The sequence below is a fragment of the Lethenteron reissneri genome, chromosome 21, assembly GCF_015708825.2.
Source record: "Lethenteron reissneri isolate LAM-NWPU_2019-01 chromosome 21, ASM1570882v1, whole genome shotgun sequence".
Lineage (NCBI taxonomy): Eukaryota > Metazoa > Chordata > Hyperoartia > Petromyzontiformes > Petromyzontidae > Lethenteron > Lethenteron reissneri.
Window position 1 is genome coordinate 4,372,699 of NC_083799.1, and position 16,011 is coordinate 4,388,709.

The 16,011-nt window shown below is 40.7% G+C and overlaps 2 protein-coding genes across 6 annotated transcripts in view; one reads left to right on the plus strand and one right to left on the minus strand.

Annotated features, from left to right (window-relative positions):
* Positions 1-6,501: 6,501 nt before the first annotated feature.
* LOC133345082 (RISC-loading complex subunit tarbp2-like) lies at positions 6,502-11,935 on the plus strand. Its single transcript, XM_061555539.1, has 8 exons — positions 6,502-6,662; positions 7,649-7,818; positions 7,966-8,077; positions 8,182-8,257; positions 8,516-8,633; positions 8,820-8,950; positions 11,019-11,199; positions 11,394-11,935. Exons 1-8 carry the CDS (start codon positions 6,517-6,519, stop codon positions 11,549-11,551), a joined length of 1,092 nt encoding a protein of 363 aa, XP_061411523.1. The 5' UTR covers positions 6,502-6,516; the 3' UTR covers positions 11,552-11,935.
* A 796-nt stretch (positions 11,936-12,731) lies between these two features.
* The window catches only part of LOC133345081 (oxysterol-binding protein-related protein 6-like), a 49,423-nt gene continuing 46,143 nt past the window's right edge, over positions 12,732-16,011 (minus strand). For all 5 annotated transcript variants that reach the window (XM_061555536.1, XM_061555535.1, XM_061555533.1 and 2 more), the window contains one exon: positions 12,732-15,662. In XM_061555536.1, coding sequence (XP_061411520.1) covers positions 15,554-15,662 — 109 coding nt within the window. In that variant the 3' untranslated portion in view covers positions 12,732-15,553. The remainder of the gene's footprint in view (positions 15,663-16,011) is intronic.

A 16,011-nucleotide genomic window follows, 5' to 3' on the forward strand; every position in this document is an offset into this window, starting at 1 on the left:
TTAGGCGACGTCGGAAGATGCCAGGAGAACTGGCAAGAGATGCAGGACTTTCAGCAGAAGAATAAAGTGTGCGCGTTATGAAGAGTGTATTTTATCGACTTCAACAGGAGATGTCAACACGGTTTTTACGACCAAAAGACCTGAACACAAAATTAGGATTCCTGCTGGACGTCAAAACTCTTCTATCCGACACAGATGTCGATGCAATTCGTCGAAATTGCACAGATTTTGGAAATTTCTATGACACCGACATCAATGGTCATGAACTTTTCAAAGAAATTGTAGATTGAAAAATGCTGCTCAGTAACCGGAATGAAGTTTTACCAGAAACTCCTTTGGATCTTCTTGGTTGTATTGTGTTTTATGGAGACGACATATTTCCGAATTTGCGAATTTCACTGCAAATTGTATTAACAATAGCAGTTTTAATTGCAAGCTGTGAGCGGTCGTTCAGCAAATTGAAACTTATTTTGTCGTATTTGCGTGCTTCAATGGGACAATATCGTCTCAGCGATCTTGCTCTTCTTAGCGTTGAAAGAGAAATATTGAAAAAAACAGATTTTGATTACGTGATTGACCAGTTTGTGACAGTGAAATCAAGAAAAATGTATCTTTTGTAGACTATGTCAACCAGTCTACGACAGTGACTGAGTGATCCCGTGTAATATAATTTCTATAAATTTGCTTCTTTAAATACAATGTTTCATTAAAATTAAAATTGTTATTCCTTATTCGATGTAATAGGAAAATGTGATTAAACGGGGGGGGGGGGGGGGGGGGGGGGGGGCGCGCCAATTTTATAGTTCGTCCCCGGGCGCAAAATATCCTAGCTATGCCTCTGGATAAATGGGAAACGTGTGAGGCAGAGGTCGAGTTGGTTGGAGTGAAGACAAGAGTGAACACAAGAGAAGTTGGGAAACCCGCTCTCCACACCTCGTCCTCTCCACCGGTGATCCCGTGTAATATAATTTCTATAAATTTGCTTCTTTAAATACAATGTTTCATTAAAATTAAAATTGTTATTCCTTATTCGATGTAATAGGAAAATGTGATTAAACGGGGGGGGGGCGGGGGGGGCGCGCCAATTTTATAGTTCGTCCCCGGGCGCAAAATATCCTAGCTACGCCTCTGGATAAATGGGAAACGTGTGAGGCAGAGGTCGAGTTGGTTGGAGTGAAGACAAGAGTGAACACAAGAGAAGTTGGGAAACCCGCTCTCCACACCTCGTCCTCTCCACCGGTGATGGCTGATCCCCTGCTGGAGGCAAGGGCGAGGTTGGAGGTGTGAGGGTAGATAGGCTGGCAGTAGAGAGGCTAGCGGAGTATATGGTGAGAGGCTAGGAGTCGAGAAGCTAGCGGAGTATACGGTGAGAAGCTAGCAGAGGATATTGCGAGAGGCTAGCAGTGGAGAAGCTAGCAGAGTGCAACATAAAGGCTAGTGGAACGAGAGCGAGCGAAGCGTGGCAACAGTACAAGTGGAAGAATTGCGAGGGAGATTCGTGGTGTAGAACGCGAGGAGTTTGTACGAATAAAGTGACACAGAAGAAAAATAAGTTGTTATATTGTGAAAAAACAGCACTACACATACACACGCAACTCACATGTACCTTGAGCTTGTATTCATTTACACATGCCTGTGTAAATCCATTGCTACATCGAGGCCTCTACACGCCGTGTCAGTCAAGAGGGTTGTTGGACCATATTTTAACCACCATTTATATCAGTGGGTTTGAATCTAACTTAGTCTCCACCTTCATATGGCAATGTGCTACGCACTGGACCCCCAACACTCCCCATCACAAGCCTAGGAATTGATATTTATAAATGCAAAAATGCATGATTACACCCATATTTTTATACCCATTCTAAATGTGATGGAATAATCCCAGACACAACATACTATAGTAAATAATTAAGATTTGATATACAGTAGTTATATACGGCATATTACACAAATCCATGGAATGTAAACTGTCATGTCTGCCTATCCTGTCTTTTTTTAAACCATATTTTATGCATTAAATCTCCGGTTTATATCCGACCCCAATCCATTATAGTAACATGGTTGACATTTGTAAATGTCTGTTGGGCTACAAATGCAATTACCGGAAGCTTACATTACGTAGTTGCTTTTCGTATCGATTGAGAAGGCATGCGTAAGTAATGAGCAGAGACTGTTGTCCAGCACTTTAAATTGGTCAAACATTATATTCGTTGGACTGCAGTTATAAAACGCGTGCTCTTTTTGATGGAAATACATTTTAAAAAGGCTCGTTACGATACAAATACAGTACTTAGTGTTTGTCATTACACATTTTCTATGTATATTTCTGGAGTCGAATTACAGAGTACTAGAAAACCAAATAAAAAATTACGTTCAGAAATATTATAAATATGTATATTTTAATGCAATATTAAGTTCTGCTGTTTCTTGATACCACATGCTGCAGATTTAATATGAAGACCTCAATCTCCATTTTGATAAGGAATGCAAACAAACATATGTGCTGCATAGCCGGAATATCAGATAGCCATAAAGCTTTTGCGAATACAAAAAAGTTAACTCCCATTGTATATCTTATTCAAGTCATATAACTAATCAATACTTGTATGTATTCGTTGTATTTATTTGACAGACAAGCTGCATATAAAGGCCTGAAAATACATATGTTAGCTTATATTACTGCAGTATTACTGTCTTTGTTTAGGAAATATAGTCTTGTTTTTTCTATGGCAAGCACTAAGGTCAGTTATGTGTCTCAACACTTCAGTGCATGATCCAATTATGTTGAGTGGATAATTAGAGTAATGCAGTTTTTAAGGGGTAAAACGTGAACACTAAAATACTGCTGCATGGTATACTGGTCAGTTAATTGAGCATGAGGACGTTAAAAGCACAGCCATGCCATGTCGTTAGGGCGGCTATTCTCCACTTGGAAGATTGCGAGGGGGTGTGAAAAATGGATTTCAGCCGCCCAACAGGAAAGGGAAATAAAGTACTGTACAGTAATAGCGAATTGCTCAAATTGTTACTGCAAAATATCTATGTATTAGGGGCCGTCCATAAATGACGTCACGCGATTTTGGACGATTTTTTACCCCCCCCCCCCCATCGTCACACGGCGTCACAAATGTCTGACCCCCCCCCCCAGGTGCGTGACGTCATTTATGGACGGCCCCTTACACATACATTTAATACATTGTAGATCTTTTATTAAAACATCTGCTGTATAGCACTATCCAAACGTATATTTCCAAACGTACAAACAAGATCGGTTTATCATAACATTCGTCATCAGCAGCTGAAGGCCTCCCCAAACCGTTACCAAATGTATTATGGTTCAGCAGCATTAACAATCCATCTAGCTCCTGCATACGAGCTCATTTAATCGCTCCATCTCTGAGGTGGATGTCACTGCGTTGGCTGCCACGAGCGAATTAGTCTCGACTACTTGCCGTCATTCCTTCTTGCAATGTGTTCTGACCACTCCTTGACAGGAATATATGACTTTGTGTGTTATAAAATCCACGTTTCTCTTGGTACCCCTGTAATTGCAAGCATCCATCTATGTACCATCTTTCTTTGACCGCTTTTCAGATTTTGATAAATTTTCTTTGTCAATGTCCATGTTTCTGATCCATGCCATGCCATCAATTTGTTTATGTAAATGACAATAGACATATGTAGCACTGACGAGAGCACAACGGCAGGAATCTAAAATATTACAAAAAACTTGTATAATGAATGTTGGTCGTGAAAGCCTACGTATTAAAGGAGACACCTAATTGCAAGTGGTGAATATAGCGACCTCTAGTGACTGCATGGGTCACGCGAACCCGTTACATGTGTAGTGGTGTTATTTCACGCGGACACCTTTTTCTCCTGTCACTTTATTCGTACAGAACTCCTCGCGTTCAACACCACGTATCTCCGTCGCAACTCTTCCGCTTGTACTGCTGGTCTGCTACGCTCCGCTCGCTCTCTTTCGCTCCGCTAGCCTCTCCGCTGCTAGCCTGTCACAGTATCCTCTGCTAGCTTTTCCACTGCTAGCCTCTTTGCAACTCTTCCCCTTGTACTGCTCGTCTGCTACGCTTCGCTTACTCTTTCTCGCTCCGCTAGCCTTTCCGCTCCTAGCCTCTATGTTGCACTCTGCCAGCTTCTCCACTGCTAGCCTCCCACTTTACACTCCGCTAGCATCTCGACTACTAGCCTCTCACCATATACTCCGCTAGCTTCTCTACTGCTAGCCTCATCACACTCACACTTAGGATTCCGCTAGCCTCTCTACTGCTAGCCTGTCTCCCACTCTCACTTCGGATTCCGCTAGCTTCTCTACTGCTAGCCTCATCACACTCACACTTAGGATTCCGCTAGCCTCTCTACTGCTAGCCTGTCTCCCACTCTCACTTCGGATTCCGCTAGTCTCTCTACTGCTAGCCTGTCTACCCTCACTCCTCCAACCTCGCCCTTGCATCTAGCGGGGGATCAGCCAACACCGCTGGAGAGGACCAGATGTGGAGAGCGGGGTCCCAGACTTCTCTTGTGTTCACTCTTGTCTTCACTCCAACCAACTCAACTTCTCTGCCTCACACGTACCCTATTCATCCTCCTCCTCATTAGGTGCCACCAGATGGCCATCATTAATCCGGCGTTGTCCCGACGCCTCTTGCACGTGTTCTCCCCCTTATCGCCTCAATATCTCGCCACCGAGGCGCCTACTCCGTGTCTGCATTTTCAGCCAGCCAATCACTGCCATGCATCTTAATTGGTCACCATTCTCTGGTTGCTCTCTCTCCGCACATGTTTGCCCTGAAGTGACTTCACTGTCCGCAGCTCACACATGCGTGCACACTGTTTGTAAAACCCCGCGCGCGTTACTCCACTACACATGTAACACACGGGATTTAATGCATTATCGGAACCTCTTGAGAAATCGATCGTAACCAATGGATCAATACAACCTGATGAGCATGCACGGTTCGTCTACCATTTTACGTTGTTCATATTAGAAACCGCTGCAACACCTGTCTGATTTGTGCCTCGGGGAGGCCTCGGGGCATCTGTGAAGGCATCCGAGTGAGAGATGTCTCCCTTTATAAGAGTAGGTTTTTACCCTTTAAACTGGTACAAAAACTGACACCTTTATACAAGGCATCATGTTTGCAATAACCACAACACAAGCAGTCAAAATGCAAACAAAAAGAAACAACTCTGACAATGAAAAGCACTGTCCTTGAAGTTGATAGGTCCACACCCGAGACAGCTTTTCTGTGTTTTGGACCAAGATGATTTTAAAAGTGGATAGCTCCAGGGGCTTCGTAATATCGGAAGAGCGTTCCAGACGGCCGCAGAAGCGCATCTTAAAGCGTGGTGTTAGCCAGTGAGCCGCTGCTCGGGTGATCTCTGCACACCAACTGATGTCATCGCTCCATCTCCTCGGTAGACGTGCACTGGGACGCGTTCCATCCATTGGCAGGGTGTCCATCTTTATTCTTGACCGTGGGTCATTATTTTGGACGTCGTATCTCTTACAATTTGATAACGGTGCTGTTTGTTGCTGACCGCTTTGACGTGTTTGGCCCTATGTCCAAAACAGGGGTCGGCAACCAAAATAAGAAGAGACATTTTTTTGTTCCAATTGGGTTAAAAACGTTACATTTTAAGAGCCGCGATGTATTTGAGTACGAGATGGTTGGTTCTTAATAGATAAAGTCACGAAGCAGTCCTCAAGGAGCCGCATGTTGCCGAACTCATTATTGCTGCAAGGGGCTAATAATATCCCTTGGTTTAAAACTCACAATAGACAACATATAAACGCAGATAAATGTTGCTTACCTATATTTTTTATTTATATTTTTAAAATAATTATTCCTTTGATTTATGCATGATATAAATTTTCTCCGAACGAGGACCTATATTTAAACTTGTTAAAGAGGGGGATGGCCCCCTTGCCTCCAACTCCATCTGGCAGTTCACCAGCATATTATTAGGTTTTTTCGGTAAAGTCACGTAGGTAAAAGTAAATACAATAAATAAAAAAATATTTTATTTGTATTATGATTGTAATTATTTTATTATTTATTTTCATTATTTCCCCCCCTTATTTTTTAACCTACGTGACTTTACCGAAAAATACCTAAGAGTATGAATCCTTGCAGTCACGAAAGCTTCAAATCTAGAATTAGTTCACCAGCATTTGCTGCAAGAGGCCTGACTGCTGCTGAGACAATGGGCGTCGAAACCGGTGCACAGTTTTGTTTGTACGGAGCCAACTTTTTTAAAAGTATGCGCTCTCGGGAAGGCCCATGGGGGGGGGGGTGGTGCGACGACGTAACTGTCTAAAGAAACACTTTTATAAATTAGCTGTGCACGTAGAGAGAGAAAGACACGAAATGCGAAGGAGACGACGATGCATCGTATCCTTAAAGTCTCCATTTACGAATCGCGTTTCTCGCGCGCCGCGGGTCCCCTCGCGGCCGCCGTCGAGCACTGTACCCGGCTTAAGTAGGTGCAACAATGAGCGAGCATGGAGACGAGGTCCCCGAGCGAGAGGAGGTGAAGAACGACGAAAGGAACGAGAACGACAAGGAAAACGACGGAGACGACGACGAAGACGGCGAGCACAGCTCCGAGCCCAGGACCGCCGACGATAGCGGCGCCAGGTGACCCCAATCGCGGGCACGGCGCGGAGCCGCGAGGCCCGGGGCCTGCGTGGAACCTGGCTGATGGTGGTCAGGGGCAGGGTCAGACTTGGGGGTAGAGGCTCTGTGTAGGTGTACGGACTATGCCGAGGTGTAGGGTTAGATTAGGTGCAGAGATCGTTTACTGGTAGGGTTCCGTTAGCGTGCTGAGTTAGGTTATGGGTAGAGTTAAAGAGGTGGACTGTTAGGTTAGAGGTAGGGCTTTATTACAGGTAGAAGTCGTTTATGGGTAGGGGTAGATGAGGGTTAGGGGGTTTTAGGATTATATTTAGGATAATAATCTTATACTCGGGTAGAGGTAGTTTAGGGGTAGTTTAGCGTTGTGGTTATGCTAGGGCTAAGGTTACATTGGGCCTATAGCTGGCTATTGGCAAATGGTTATCTATATGGTTTGGGTTAGATAAGGGATACGGTTAGATTTGCGATAGGGCTGGGGTTTAGGATCGGCTAGGGTTAGGTGTTCGGTCCGGGGTAGTTAGATTAGTTAATTTAGAGTAAACGATCGGGGTTAGGGTTACATTTATATAGTGTTTTTGTGAAATTCAGGTTGTGGCTCAGGGTTGAGAGTTAAGTTAGTGTTAGGGGACATTATGATAAAGTCTAGAGTCAGGGATGCTGTAACGTATGGAGAGTTGGTCACTTCCTGCTTTGTTTACACGAGGTCTCCATTGTGTCCTGTGCTTCCTCTCTGCAGCCGCGCCCGTTTCCCCCTCCCCCCACACAAACATCCCTGATATCTATCCCTCTGGCTCCACCTTGTCATAACCTCACCACACACATTATGCATGCCTTGATATCATTATGCATACAATACATGTATATATATTTTTTACAGTAAACTCAATTACAACAAACATTTGATGTAATCACTTTTAATTGATGTTGCTAATGTCTGGTTTTCTGTACATTTATCTATTTTCTGTACATTTTTCTTTCATATAAAATAGCACTGACTTGGGAGTGTCTGGTGGACCTGGAAAGACTCCGATCAGTTTGCTGCAAGAGTACGGAACCAGGATCGGAAAAACCCCCGTGTATGATTTACTGAAGGCCGAGGGTCAGGCACATCAGCCAAACTTTACCTTCAGGGTTTCCGTTGGTGACGTGAGCTGCATTGGTGAGTATTTGGGTGAATGTGCTGTTTTGGATATGTGCAAACGTTTGATACCTCTGCAATTAGCATTTATATATTCCAGTATTTATTTTGTATTCTGCATCTATTCAGTTTTGTGCGTGTATTGACATTAACATTGTTTCTCATTAGGACAGGGACCAAGCAAGAAGGCAGCCAAGCATAAAGCAGCTGAAGCTGCCCTGAACATCCTGAAATGTGAATCAATGCAGGGAGACGCTGCTTCATGTGACAACGGCCACAGGTGAATAATATTGAGTATTGGCGTATTTTCAGTTATTGTTATTTTTGTGGTAAATGTGGTTGTTTATTTCTCATAATTGTATTTAAATTCATCTCATCCTGCAGTCTGGTTCACGTTGAAAATGGAAGTTCTTTGCCATCTCAGCCAAACTCGGACAACAACCCTGTTGGTGCATTACAGGTCTGTTTTTATATTTCCTGGCATGTAATTAACACTTTACCAATGTGTGATGAGAATATAAAGTGAGTTTATAGAAAAAATATCTTTTGAATTGCAAACAATTTCCTTTTGTACATTTTGTATCTTGCTGGCAGACAATTACAGTGTTATTTATTGCTTTATACTTTAGATTTTTAGTGCAATTACTATCGAATTGTTTTTAATCCTGAATACTGTGTACGAGCACTGTAAACTAAAGTGCCGCCTGTCTAATTGTAGGAGCTGGTGGTACTGAAAGGTTGGCGTCTCCCGGAGTACACGGTAACTCACGAATCTGGCCCCGCACACAGGAAGGAATTTACAATGACCTGCCGTGTGGAAAGCTTCATAGAAACAGGTGGGTCCCAAGATATGTGTTTTAAAATAATGCAAGTGATAATTTACAGTGAAATAAATATAAAGCTATCATTCAAACATACAATAATCCAATACATATTCTGTAAATGTTTTGGTTGAATATGTTCTAATTGTGGTATCACTACTATATTAGTTGTCTGTTTATTTTGATTAATGTTGTGCTCAGGCAGTGGAACTTCAAAGAAGTTGGCCAAAAGGAATGCTGCAGCGCAGATGCTAACACGGATCCGGGACCTGGTTCCGGAAAGGCGGGAGGCTGCTGAAGCTGAATGTGACGATGGAGACCATGCACCACTGGTTAGCAGCTGAGCATGTTTGAGGTTGTGGGGTTAGGTATCAAAATACTAAGAATATTATTGCGTGGCATGAAAATGAAACTGATTTTAAAATCCATTGACTTGCATCCAAAATGATAAGGTTCCTACATAACTTTGGAAACTAATGTATATGTATACTAAAGGCATTTTAAAACGCATTATTTACAGTTAATGACAATCATGGTATAAGAATAGGTTTTCCCCTTTTTTCTGGCAACAAACAGGTGTTAAGATGTTAGACCAAACTGAAACCTTTTACAAGGAATCATGTCTGTAAAAAAAACACTGATAATATATGCAGTCTTTGAAACCGATTGGTCCACACCAGAGACAGCTTTCTTTTGAGCCTCGTCTCAAAACGGTGTTAGACCAGGGAATGCCAAAAGGCATATATTGTATTTGCAATATCTGGAAGATAATATAAATTGTGTCCTTGATCAAACAAGTGTGAGGCAGTGCCTCGTCTCTATTGATGGATGTGAGATTTGGAAAATCTACAATCCTATGGAAGTGGGCAGGCTTTCAGTAGGACAACCACTTCTGTAATGCCAATAAAGGATGCTCATTGACCCTGAAGGGGCCAACATTTGGGGAATACACAAACTGAAGCATATTTTGTGACATAAAACCCACGCTATTTAAATCTTATTTGTAATATTAAATCCTGGTTTAAAAACAAAATTAAACCAAACATGTGATATTTGTAATTTTATTAATGACATGTATTTTAAACCAATGGAAATTTAAAAATTGCTGTAGTTTTTTTTTATACTGGCATAAAATACGTATTGACACAATAAAAATGGGTTTTAAATCATGCTAAAAGATTCAGTCTCGACTGGAGCACTTGTTAAATTAAATAGGCTTACATATTTTCTTTTAAACAAATATACATCACAACAATGCTGAGTGACAATTCTAACAATACAAATTTTCATTTTACAAGAGTTTTGATTGCAGAAATGGCTTTTCTTTGTTTATTTTGTATTACCCACAGTTGTACCGTGAGTTCCTGCTGTTTTTATATCTTGTATTTCAATAACAGAAGACATTACATTTTGTATGGGAGCTCTTAGTAAATATCGTAGCAGGAGTTCTGTCCCATGGTCTTATTCTCAGATATATAAACATCAGCACAGGCGGAGTCATGGCTCTGGCTTGACTGATTTGCGGAACGGTTTTTTTAGTCTTGATTTGAAGCTTTTGTGACTGCAGGAATTCATACTCTTTGGTTCTTTCGGTAAAGTCACGTAGGTATAAAATAAATCACGTTTCGGGCGCAACACAAGCGTCCGTCATCAGGTGTTGCAGTCAAAGTAGAATGGGCTTGGGTTATTTTTTACACATTTGAGGGATGAGTCTTACCACAAGTGCAAATATGCCAAGAAGAGATGATACAGGTTTGTCATCTACATCTTCAAAATGACTTGAAAGACATTGCATTTATCTTTTCTGTTTTATGCATGGAAAAAGGCCATTACTTGAAACTTGCCTACTATATATTTACATTTAAGACAGTTAAAAAAAAAATTAATGAATGTATTTTGTTATTTGTGCACTCACCATATAGTTTGTTATGCTTAACCAGAACAAGGATGCAGTCTCATTTGAATGTTGAACTTGTTGCCATTGTCTAATATGGATTATACATTTGTCTATTGTAACTTCATGTAGCTGGGGAGGGATTTACAAACTTGCTGTGCTTTGCTACCTTATCAATGCAGCGCATGCATTTACACGTTTTGTCGCGTTTGTAACAAAGCTACAACCTTGTGTTGAGAACAAGGATAAAACCTTAGAACGTGCTGCTGCCACGGTGTTGTAAGCACTTGTATGGTGTGAAAATCCTTTATAGTCTATTACAGGTAATATTTTTTTTTTCAAAGCTTGTCAAGAGGAGTTTTAATACGAATTCTCTTTCGTAGTTCCCACTTATCCAGGAAAACAACAAGTTACATTTATCCAGTTTTATTATACTATTGGCATTACTGTTGGGTTGCAGTAAAGTCGATGAGTGGGTGTTGAGAGATGTTGCCATGTTGCTGCAGGCGTGTGGCTCACGGGGCAAGGTCACTCAGGGCTGCACCTGGGACTCGCTGAGAAACTCTGCCGGGGAGAAAATCGGTTACCTGAAGAAGGTTCCATTAGACGCGCTGGGTGACGGCTACTGCAAGCTGCTGCAGGAGCTTGCCCATGAGCAGCGATTCCACATCACGTACTTTGATCTGGGTGAGTTAGGCACAGTTCATTGTGAACTCTTGCAAAGTGCAATTGCTGCTAATAACATTGGTTTATACTAAAGCATGGGTAAATATTGAGTGTTATTGATAATATATAAATCAGGCTCGTGAGCCTTTTATATATACATTAAAAAGTATGTGCGCATGTCTTCTTCCCACTTGCTGCCTTCCCTCCATGTCCAGACATGAGCCGGAGTGGAAGGTGTCAGTGCTTGGTGGAGCTCTCCACTCAACCAGTGGCTGTGTGTCATGGCTCTGGAAATCTTCTTGGTGAGGCCCATGCTAAAGCAGCCTATAGTGCCCTGCAGTATCTCAAGCTCATGGCTGGTCGCAAGCAGTAATGAAAAGAGTGGTGGCAACATAGCGATGGTAAAAATAATAGTAGTTGTAGATAGAGCAGACATGCTGACAAGTTATGTTACAGTAACTTGATGGCATGGATTACCGTACATGCACCCATGGTGACTACCTCGAGCACGTGCATATCGTTTTTGAAACCAAGTGAAAATGTTCATAAGAAAGCATTGCTATTCATAACAATCGACACTAAATTATTTTTCTCATTTTCTGCCAAGGAGTTATTTTTGAAATCTAGTATTAGTTTTTTTTTTATATTAGTTCTTATGTTGGTGTTTAACACCAGGAATGCTGCTAAACGTGAATGCTCAAGTGAAATTAGTCTCATGGCACGAATAGAAAATGTTCAATAAACTTTTACAATTTCATTCCTTTGAACTGCATTTGTCCAGTGAATGTTGTGTATATCACTTGTTATATTTGCATGGCCTTCCTAAGTTATGGTTTTACAATGTATGTGTTAAGTGTAAGATATAGTTTTAGTTTTCTTAAAGCCTCATTTCAACAAGCGCTGTCCAAACAAGCAATCCTCACAATGGAAATATTGTTTTTACTCCTTTATTTGAGGCCTTAATCAAGTGGTTTAGTGATTTCTTTGAATGGGATAATAAATGACATATTTACGTTACGGATTTCATGGGATCTTTTCTTTTACAATAGAAAGCAATACGTGATACCATTACCATAATTTTGGCCAGTTTGGACTTAATTTTGTAAGGAACTAAAGAGTGCATGTTTGTACTTCTATTACAAGGTTGGAAAGCAGTTTACCCATCTTGGGTTCGAAATATAAATTGTCTGACGATGGAGATTGTATGACCGTGTGACCAGGCTTCTCAGTATGGGTTAATGAAGGCCGTGTCCAGAACAAGTTCATATTACTCGCCACTGATGCTGGCCAGGAAGCCAAAATGAACTCGAAGTGCAGAGTAACTTCAAAGTGGACCAGTGCTGCATTCCCAATTATTGATAATACATTTTAAAAATGGTAGTATTACAAATGTAAACACTACATATGGTGCACCCTAAATAATTTTGAATTATCACGCTATTCCACTAAACTTAATTGTTTCTACAGGGTTATGGCTATTTATAATATAAAAATGCTGCTATAGTTGAGGAATATTTTTCAGATTTATTGAAAAACCAATTCAAGAGAATAAGTTGCAGGAGTTTTTATGATGTACTTTATTGTAAACAGCCCAAAGATTGCACTTAAGAAAGGCACAGCCAAATATCATATACAAACGAATCCTATGATCTACAGCATAGTTCAATACTGTATCTACAACCACACCTGTGGTTCTAGCTACATATGAAACGCATGGCAAGAACATCGTCATAGGTCTGGCAGTAACTATTTCAAGTATGCTGTGTTTGTAAAGTAAAGGTCTTTAAAGTTATGATTTCACACAAGGTGTCCCTTTTATAAGAGTAACATTTAATGCCTTGCACTTGTATTGCGGTATAGTCTGCTATAAGTAAAGATGGATTGTTACAAGTTCTGTTGTCTCTTTTAACCTATCCCTTTTGGGGTTGATACAAAGAGTGCCACTTTGTGGAATATTCATTTTGGTTGTCCTATGGAAAATCTGGTTAATGTAACAATGCGGAATTCCCATCACTGGCTCGGTACCACCAGCCATAAGTGCATCAGAGAAACAGGTGTTTTTAGTTCGAGTGAAAATTTATAATTTTAACCTCATGGCAGGACCCTGGGGTCCCGAATAAACGGAAGTCAAAATCGTAATCAATTCATTTTTGGTGACTCCGTCCCACCTGGCGCAGATCATTCTGTTATCCCGTCCAAGCGCAGCGAGGAGGAATGCGCAGAAGAAACAACATTTTTAAACTTTGATTAGCGCATCGTGTGGAGCTCGTCGAAAGGAATAGATTGCCGTATCATTTGCCTTCAACAGACATCAAATGACGCCGCAACGCAGTTTACGCGAGAGCCGGGGGCTTATGGGGTCCCGACATAAGGTTGATTTGTAAATGCAGTAAACACTTTCCAAAATTTTACAGCCATAGGAAGGTTTTTGTTTCACCATGTGTATTTGGCGAATACCACAGGAGAAAAATCACTTTGGAATGCATCGTGTGCAGGATCTTCACGGGGTTTATACAATTGCTCATGGTCAATGTCAATTGAGACTTTATATTTTGTTTACCTGGAACATGGACTGTAACCATGACATGTTGTTTGCTACAAAAATACAGTATAGTGTTTCCAGGCAAGTACAGGTACCTGTAACCTGTGTTAAGAATAGTTCCAATTAGTACTGCTCCTATAACTGCAAAATACCTGCTTATTTAGCATATGCATTATTATCCCACAGCCGTTTTATTGAATGCCAATACACCACTTACAGGTTCTAAATATAAATAGCTGCTGAAAACAAATTCTTGCAAGCAAGTGCTTGGGCGTTTACTAGATATACAATTCTCTACAATAATTTTGACAGTACAGGCAAGTAGTCACATCTAGGATGTACGTTACCTGTTTGTACCATGTATACTTTAGATAATGTAAATTACACAGGCCCAGAAAAAAGATACTTCCCCATAAATATTTAAGACGATTTCAGAGAAAGACTGATTTAATATGTTAGATTAAATATAAATACAGCATATGCATATCTTATTCCAGGAGAGGGCATATGACATTTTGGAACATGGTTAAAGTAATTGAAACATTTGTGCTTTACCTCAAGCCCTTTTGCCAAGAAAACTAAAAATGAAATAATTTGGTGTCTCGACTTAAAGCTTCCGTGACTTACAGGAAGTCATATTCTTGGGTCTTTCGGTAAAGTCACGTAGATAGGTTCAAATAAAAAAAATAACAGCCTACGACGTTTCGATCGCAACACAAGCGGTCGTCTTCAGGAAAAGGGGGGGGGGGGGCGATCGAAACGGAGTTTTATTGTTGATTATTTTCTTTGAACCTATTTATGTGACTTTACCAAAAGACCCAAGAATATTTGGTGTCTATTTGGCTTTTGAATACATTTTTACTCAACATATCACTTGCAGTATGCCGATTAACGCCATTACACTGCAATGTCATTACATAATTCTACATTACAATACAGTGATACCTCGGTTCACGAACGCTTCTGTTCACGAACAACTCGGTTCACGAACAGAAAAGTTCATAAAAATATGCTCTGGTTCACGAACTCCGCTTCGGTTCACGAACAGGAGCCGCGGCCATTTTAATGCTATTTCCAGGCTGTCACATGGTCGTGACTTCCTGTAGGAAGATCGTGGAGAGAAGAAGAGACACAGAAAGAAGTACTGTGAGTACTGTGAAGACACTTCAAGTGACTTTTAGCTTTTTGGTGTGCTTTTTAGCACATACAGTATTGTACTGTACTACTGTACTGTACAATACTGTACTTACTGTATTGTACAGTTCACCCGTTTGAGTGCTTACTGAAGTCATCTCAAGCAAGGTTAGTGTTCTCTCTTTATACGTTACTATACTGTACAGTACTAATGTGTATTGTAATTTGTTTCAAATTTTTGTGCTTCGAAAACCAAAAAGAAAGGTCAGAACGGATTAACCGGATTTACATTGAACCCTATGGTAAAATGTGCCTCGGTTCACGACCAATTCGGTTCGCGACCAGAGTCAGTTCACGAATTAAGTTCGTGAACCGAGGTATCACTGTATATTGTTAATCCATAAAACCACAACCTACTCTCTTTAGACTATCCAACCGTTTCAAATGATTGGTTACATGCTCTTACAGTCTGTGTTAGGTTTAGGGTAGGGAATATTGAGACCTTTCTTAAAATCACCAAATATTTCCATCCATCTTCAGTAACGCACTCATGCATATTTGGGACCAGATAATTGCATATTTATTCCCTCATCGCAAAAGATATGCCTAGAAGTAAAGTTGCACTTTGGATGTCAAGGATAACATAGTAAAATGCAGCTCGATAAAGCCTAGGCTTCACTATGTTCTCCTTGTGCTGTGTCACCAGAGGACAGGATTGTCTATTTTGCTGAATCCTGGATCTTTCCTGAGCTCCCAGTACGTGTTGTTCATCAGCCATTCCTCCCGGCTGTCATGTGTAATATTTTTTCTGCAAAAACAATCAAGAGACACAAAACAAAGTTCAGTGTGTGATCAATATTTTAAGAAATTCTAAAACAATAGAAGATGTCGATTTGTTTGGTTGTCACATTTTTTTTTTACTCGAAAGCTTTGAGTGCATTTATTCTTCTGTGGTTTTCTTTGACTCAGAAGTTGTGTTTGTTGCTTTTAATTACATGACATATGTAATGTGTGATCACATCAGAGCCTCTTTCAATAGTAATTTCCTGCATTATCCATCAAACTCCCCCTAACATAAAATATACCATACCAAAATGATTGCTTATAGGTGTATGAGAAAGTAATACATTTTAGCAAAGCTCTGTTAAACACACAGC

What these genes read in the sequence shown, in the direction of transcription:
- LOC133345082 (XM_061555539.1), top strand. Translation starts at nt 6,517, where the DNA reads ATGAGCGAGCATGGAGACGAGGTCCCCGAGCGAGAGGAGGTGAAGAAC. An exon ending in TCATGTGACAACGGCCACAG is followed by an intron (nt 8,078 to 8,181) that starts GTGAATAATATT and finishes CTCATCCTGCAG; the next exon opens with TCTGGTTCACGTTGAAAATG. An exon ending in ATGGAGACCATGCACCACTG is followed by an intron (nt 8,951 to 11,018) that starts GTTAGCAGCTGA and finishes ATGTTGCTGCAG; the next exon opens with GCGTGTGGCTCACGGGGCAA.